The sequence below is a fragment of the Sinocyclocheilus grahami genome, unplaced genomic scaffold (genome assembly GCF_001515645.1).
Source record: "Sinocyclocheilus grahami isolate Dianchi unplaced genomic scaffold, SAMN03320097.WGS_v1.1 scaffold168.1, whole genome shotgun sequence".
Taxonomy (NCBI): domain Eukaryota; kingdom Metazoa; phylum Chordata; class Actinopteri; order Cypriniformes; family Cyprinidae; genus Sinocyclocheilus; species Sinocyclocheilus grahami.
Window position 1 is genome coordinate 398,007 of NW_015505347.1, and position 7,532 is coordinate 405,538.

General features: G+C 36.2%; 1 protein-coding gene across 1 annotated transcript in view; it reads right to left on the reverse strand.

The window, feature by feature from the left end:
* LOC107593255 (uncharacterized) overlaps window positions 1–6,382 on the reverse strand; it is a 7,355-nt gene extending 973 nt beyond the window's left edge. Inside the window, exons 1-4 of the mRNA XM_016282889.1 lie at window positions 6,193–6,382; window positions 4,381–4,739; window positions 3,772–3,965; window positions 613–2,260 (exon numbers count right to left, since the gene is read on the reverse strand). Of these exons, the coding sequence (XP_016138375.1) occupies window positions 2,159–2,260; window positions 3,772–3,965; window positions 4,381–4,717 (633 nt within the window). The 5' untranslated portion in view covers window positions 4,718–4,739; window positions 6,193–6,382 and the 3' untranslated portion in view covers window positions 613–2,158. The remainder of the gene's footprint in view (window positions 1–612; window positions 2,261–3,771; window positions 3,966–4,380; window positions 4,740–6,192) is intronic.
* Between the last annotated feature and the right edge of the window lie 1,150 nt (window positions 6,383–7,532).

Genomic DNA, 7,532 nt, shown 5'->3' on the forward strand with positions numbered 1-7,532 from the left:
CAAACCTGCAATAATTAAATGTTAAACAACACAAATATCCATTATGTATTTTAAGCATTCTATTAACCAATGTCTTTGCTTCTGACCTTCGATGATTCAGTTCAACCGTACTAATAAGCAAAAAGTGTTGAAATGTCTTCTGCATTCTAATGTACTTTCCCTTCAGCCTGAGGCTTATTCATTTCACTTTTGGTGTGCAAAGGCTTTTATATTTGCCAAAAATATAACTTTTTTATTTTAAAAACAAACAAGCGAGCCCTGTCCAGATTTAAAAAGTAACGCAAAAGTAACGTAACGCATTACTTTCCATAAAAAGTAACTAACGTAATTAGTTACTTTTTTATGGCGTAATGCAATATTGTAATGCATTACTTTTAAAAGTATCTTTCCCCAACACTGCTGACGGCATTATGTGTATTAAACTATCGATAATACATAAGCAAACCATGTAAAATTGTAAACCGCAAAAGTACAGGCACCTCAGTAGATTGTACCACAAAAAAAGCATGGAACGATATCTATTTTCGATCAGTTAAATTATTAATCTGATATTTATATTAAATTCACTTATACAATATGAGTTTACAAATATATATGTGGAAAATAAATTACCCCGCTTTATCGCATATCATATACAAACTCTTAAATATTCATATCAGAATCGCCAGATCATTAGCCAGTCACGTGATGCGATCTGGCCGCCTCATTGGACGCTCCAATAGAAATCTACGTCTGAGTTAATTATCGTCCTCATTCTTAAAGGGACAGTGCACGTTAAAAATGCCGTCGTTTACAAACCTGGACAGACGCCATTTATAATTTGATGCAGCTGAAAACGAGTCTGAGGGATGGACAGTTTTTAGATGGCATGTACTGTATAAAATGTCCTAAATCAAATTGCAATGTTTGTATTTGTTTCTTTACTACTTTTATATCCCTCACTGCTTCGTTTTCATTCCCGCCAAAATTAAACATGGCGCTACCCTAACGAAAACCATCAACTTTTTTTGCATGGAAGAAAGAAAATAACACAGGAATGTTCGGAATGACATGAGGGTGAGTAACAGATTACATAATATTAATTTCTGTGCAAACTGACCCTTTAATTAAAGCATATTTACGCTATGCAGAGGACACTTTCCCTCTTAAGACATTTACAGTAATAAAAACCTCTGTATAATAACTATTGATTGACATATATATACCAACACAACTCTTACTAGAACTTTAATAGGTTCTTATATGGTAACTTGTAGATTTGATTAGATATTATTGATTGCATTTATCGCTTGAGTTGTACTGTAAAATATGATTTGGTGTATTGCTCTTTGAGCACATTTTGAATGTCACCAATTACTGAAGAGATGCTTTAAACACTGATATCTCAAGTAATACTTCAGTGCCTGAGAGAAATCATGTCATGTAAATGTATGACAGCAGAACAATAGAATTCATTAAGGCAAACTAATATTTCAGAAGGGTTAAATTGTTGTATTTTGTGGTTCATTCTCCCTTAATAAGAAAAGATGACCCTTTTAAAATCACAAAATTCATATTTGTCTCCCGTGTTCTCAGAAATGGCTCATTATTGTTATACAGGTATTAAAACCTGATGTTCAAGTTGTTTTTCTGCATTTGAACAAAGTTGTTTCAGTTCTGTGTCGGTCCTCTATGATGTCACATCCGTTCTGTCTTTCAACTCTGTCCAAATAACACTGTTAACAGCAGTGAATCAAGCATAAACCGTGATACACCAGCAGAGAAAGATGAAGAGTCTGTTCTGGGATGCGTCAGGAGTTCAGTAGGTGTATTGAAGTCAGCACAAATACTCAAATGCTGTTGACCTCGAGTGTTCTCACAGCTTGTCGCCTATTAAAGCAGTTCTTTCATTTTCTAAGGGTTTTATTAAGGCGCTGAGATCCGCTCATATGTGAACGTGTTGGGAAAACATAAGGCAGAATATTAATATCTTCATATTGATACGCAACCTGCAGAAAATTTCCTCCAACGCTCCATTTTTAAAATGGCTTCTTCAGAAAAAGGAGGGAAGTCTCCGACCAGCGGCAACCTTCTTTTTGAGCCATGTCAGTCCAGATCTGCGCATCTTACAGTGCTGTGTAAAACTCATTTGGGTCCTGAACTGGTGCGCCGTGGCCTCTCATCTCTGCGCTCTTGCATTTTGGGGTCTTTCTTGAGGAAAAAGGAAGTTATAGAGTGTCGTCACTAGCTGGAACAAACCCATCTGGCCCCTTTGAGTGAACTGCACAAAAATAAATCAAAAATATTTGTTCATCAGGTAACATTTTTGACATAGGTTAAAAAGATTGCATTTTATTAGTCAAGAGAGGCACTTGCACAGTAAGACCAGGAGCATCTATTAAGAAAGTAAATAGGGTCAAAATGGCATATATCTGCCATTAGATGGCGCTCTGGCCTCAAGCTTCACTTCAAACTCCTCCCCTTCCCTTTAAATCTCCCTGATGGACAGTTAAAGCGGCCAATCAGCAGTCAGGCCAGCTGTGTTGTAGTTCTTGACTATTGCAGTGTATTGCATAAGCTGCCTCTCTTACTGAAGGCTTGCTAGATTTAAAAGAGTTATCAAACTGTAATTATGATTAACTAATTCAAATCATTCTGATTATTGTGGATTGTCATCTTTCAACTTTTTCAATTATTCAGCCAGTTTGATCTGTGAGAAGATGAAGTTTCAGTTTTTGATCTTATGACGGCTGATTTCCACATTCCACAGTCTATAAAATCTACAATCTGCATGTTCATTAAAACATCTCAGTTGTAGCGGCTCAGCATATAACACATACAGAGTGTAACTAAAGGTGTTACATTAGCCTACTTTTGAGATTGTGGTCACATGTCTGCTGACGTGGACCTTGAGTCAGAGTCTAAATTTAGCCTGCAGTATAAACTCACTTCACATCCTCTTTCTGAGATCACACACAAGCTATAGCCAGCCAGGGTAGACACTAAATTCAACTGGCATTTATTGAAAACCTTGATAAATCTACATTTATCCCTGTTAACCGTAATTCAGAGGGTGTGAGTTCATTTTCTTCTCTCATAGTAAATGTTATAAGTCGCTTTGAATAAAAGAATGAATAAATGCAAATGGAAGCACATGGAAAATGTTTACCTCTAGCAAAACCCACAGTATCATTTTATTTAACAAGACCATTTTGTCTTCATCTGCTGTTTTTGTTTTTAACTACAACAAAAACACAATATAACTCCTTCAATGGCCAAATTTACATGATAAAATGGCACTTTTCAAAATTATTCTAATCTTCCATATCATTATTTTAGTAAGCCCCACCCCCCAAAAAAGAATTAAAACCAAATTTAATTAAACTTAATTAAAACCAAATAATTATGTTTTCAATAGTTATGCAAACTTTAGTTTTGTAAATAGTTATAAAAGTATAAAAAAATAAATTCAAAAAAGTTAGATGACTTGATTTAATATATGAGGTTGCTAAAGTTGTCAGTTACTGTAAAGTTATTGGTGTACATTTGATAACATCTAAGGGAAGTTGAGTAAACAGGACGGGTAAACCAAAAATGATGTCATCTCTCGCACTGAGCATTTGCATATGCAGCATTGAAATAACAGACGATGATGTCATTGCACATCGTGACAGAAACCACCGCAGTGAAAACCACAGACTCTGTGCACAGACACCTGTGAAGCTGTTTAACCCGTTTGATTCACATCGGCCTTGAGGAAAAGAAACTAGTCTCATCTGAAATCACTCTTACCAGCTGAAGATGTTCCTGCTGAAACTGATCCCCCATTTCACGCAGCTTACGTCCAATCTGAATCTCCACGCTAATTCCCACGTCACGTTCGTCTTCCTTTTCTTCTGGTGTCCCTCCGTCCTCTTCTGCGTTTTGTGTGCCATCCGGGACGGGTTCGAACAATGCGGGGAAGTGTGAACGAAATCCAGCATTTCCTTTAGGATAAAAACAATATTTATAATATTATATTGCATAATAAAAATTATTATTATTCATATATTTTATTATATATTATATTATTAATGATTAAATAAAAATTAATTAATTATTATCAATTAATTAACAATACTAAATATAGTTTACATTTTTAACTGTAGTTTCAATACAAATTTTTAAAAAAAAATTCATTAAAATACCACGATGTGTGTATATATATATATATATATATATATGTGTGTGTGTGTGTGTGTGTATGTATCACAATTTGTATTTTTACATTCATTACATATTTTATATTTATGTATTTTATATAATACATATCATATTCAGAAATAAAAAATAAATTCCAGGTGTGCATGTTGTGATTCATAATGCACATTTGACTATATGATGCATATTGTGTTTCCCTACCATGAAAAAGTGCTCTTGGCCCTTCTGGGGCCCCAGGGGCCATAGTAAGTGACGCGAGGCCCCCAGTTCCACAGTTAGCCCCAAATGCAGTCCTGGGATCCACAGCTCCGCAGGGAGATGATGCATCTCTCTCTAAACCCTGGAATGGTGCCATATCTCCGTCTCTCGCTGAATTCAGCACAGTTCTGGCAGTCTGCGTCGATCTGTCTTCAAAGCGTCCGTGTCTGTTAGCCGTTTGTCCCACCTCTCCTCGTGGGCCGTCTCTGTTCTCTGAGCTCTTGTTTCTTAGCGGTGTTTCACAGCAGTGAGGAAGCTGTTCGTCTTCCTCATCATCCATCGGCGGAGTCAGCAAAACTGCCCTGAAATATACCACAGACTGTCACTCTGCGCTACTATATGAGAATTCACATGCTGTTCAATCGTTCTGTATTACATGACAAAAAAAAAATTTTAAACGATTCTTTCTAATGGAGTTGTTTTGCTTCAGGACATGAAGTTTTGTTTTTTGAAAAGTTGATGAGTTTATTTATTTTTCAACCCCAAATTATGCACAATTATATGATTGGCATGGCATTCAGCATGATTTATCATTGTTCCCCAGTCCACCACTCTCCAGTTCACATCAGTGTAGTTTAGGAACACTTGACCTGATGCAAGTGCTGAATCTCACAGAGACCTCACCCACAGTCACATGAACAAACAACCATGACTGAACTAGATGGGGTTTGTTTGGTTTAACAATGAATAACTAAGATCTGACAGTAGATCAGCTCATAAAGTGCAACTTCTGGCATGAAAGTGCAGCGGTGAGATGACTAAGATAGTCACAGGCTAGTCACAAACAAAACCACCGTAACGTCAAAAGGCAGCATTTCAAAGGAGTCTCATACTCCTGAGAGAGGAAATGAGAGGAAGTTTCAGGCCTGTGCTCAAATGTTCTGTCTGCCGCCGTTTCCCAGAAAACAACACGATTCGAATCTGCACCATCATAACAAACAAATCCGTTTATGAAGTGTTCATGAATAATCTGATCAACTGAGAGTCACAGCGCAGATTAGTACAGATGCTTTCAAAGAGAATAGCTTCATATTGTACATGGCAGCTGCAGTGAAATTAGTCAATTTGAGAAACTGCGAGAAGAGTTTTGAGACGTTTTTTGCAGTGCATGAATGCTGTAGTCATCAGGACAAATAATCATTTAAAAGGTGTAATTCTATTAATAGAGGGATTATCATATGGACAGATGATTATTAATAAGAATTAAACTCTTAATCCCTGCTGAAAAACCAGCCCAAGATGGTTTGCTGGTCTTAGCTGGTCTCCCAGCTTGGTTACCCTGGTCTGTGGGCTGGTTTTAGGGGGTTTTCTTCCAAGGGGCAAACAGTAGACCAGCTTGTCCAGGCTGAAAGACCATTGTAGACCATCACAAACCACTCTTATTATTTAACAAACCATGTTAGGCGGTTTAAGTTGTTATTTTCAGCAGAAACAAACCAAAACAAAGGATATACCACTAGGTCAAATTGACCATAGTAAAAACAAATGCATAAAAAATCAGGAAGAGATTTCAGGTTTATAAAGTTCAGATGGGCAAATCAGAATATGATGTTGGGGATATTTCAGTGTGTTATGAAGTTTCCTCTGTAATTTAACATTTTTGTCACTTTCTTTCACAGATCAAATCACTGGAACGTTGTTTTTCAAGGACAAAAGCAGTCATTTCGGTTCTTATTTTTATACAGTAATCCACAGGAATCACAGAATACACAATGAAACTGCAGCAAATAAAACACAGAAACAAGAGACACTCACCGCCAGTGCTTGAATGTGTGTCAGTGCTGCTTTTATTCCGCCTTCAGTCTGCTTCAGTCTGCTTGTATTTACTAACACGAACTCGCTCCGCTTTCATTCTGCGCCCTGCGCTCGAGATGTTGGTATTGGACACGAGCGCGCTGAAAGCCACGCCCCCTGACGGCACGTGATATGGTAAGTACTCGAGCGGGAGGCGGGAATCTGCGTGTTGTTGGTGCTCGAGGGAAAAGGTCAGTTACTTTAGGGTTTATGTGTTGAAACGGTAAGTTTCTTTCTGAATACAAGCTGTGTATTTCAGCAGTTTTAATAGGTTCAGATTGTTAGTTAGTGGCTACGATATTTAAAAGAACCGTTTTAATGCCACTTTGACTTTGAATTTGTTGAAAAACTTTTAAAAGTTCTTTAAACTATTAAAATGAGTGAAAAACACGCTTCCGTTGACAGCCTTGATTAGCTAAAGTATGTATTTCTGACTGAACGGTTTCCAACACGTTTGCGCCATTATTCGTTTTTAGGCTATGTTTTACAACTGAGATTTTCGAAAGACTTGTAACTTTAGATCTTTCCATTTATATGAAGTCACTACATGATATGGATATTCCTGGAGCTTGGATGCAAGATGGCAGCCTCGAGCTTGCGTACTTCTGGAAGCGTTCTAAACTATTTCAAAGTTGCATCTAATATTTATCTATGTATATAGAGATATACATAGATAAATGTATATTTGATTTCATCACTTTGAACCTTTCATCAAAGTTGTCCTAAAACCAAATGGCTTAGGACAACTTTGATTAACTTTTTTGAGCCACTTCAAATTTTGACTACTGTATATAGGCTATATATATATATATATCCTCCTGAGAACCAGAAATAAAAACTTTGTGAATTTAGTATTTTTTTCATGTCATTACATTGTTTAGAGCATAAGAAAAAAATGGTAAAATAACATTTTTGAAAAATTATATTTTATTTATATGTTATGCTATGTCCTCTGTAGAGGACACCAGGAAAATAAAATGACAAGAGTAGACATGAAAAGGCAAAAACAATGGGAATTTCAATCAATTTTTAGGTTTCAGGATTTTTTTTATACCTAACTTTGTTTAAGGATGGTTCTCAACTATGTTATAAAATATATATAACAAAATGATTTGATATACCATTTTACTTTATGAAATATGTGTGTAAAAATTCCATAAACTGGTTTTCCCATTAAGCACAATGTTATCTATACACTGTCTAATTTGCATATTAAAGTGCTTTTGGGACAGCATGTTGAAAAAAGAAGTGTAATAATGGGAGTAGTAATTGGCCAGATTTTCATAATAATATCTAATATT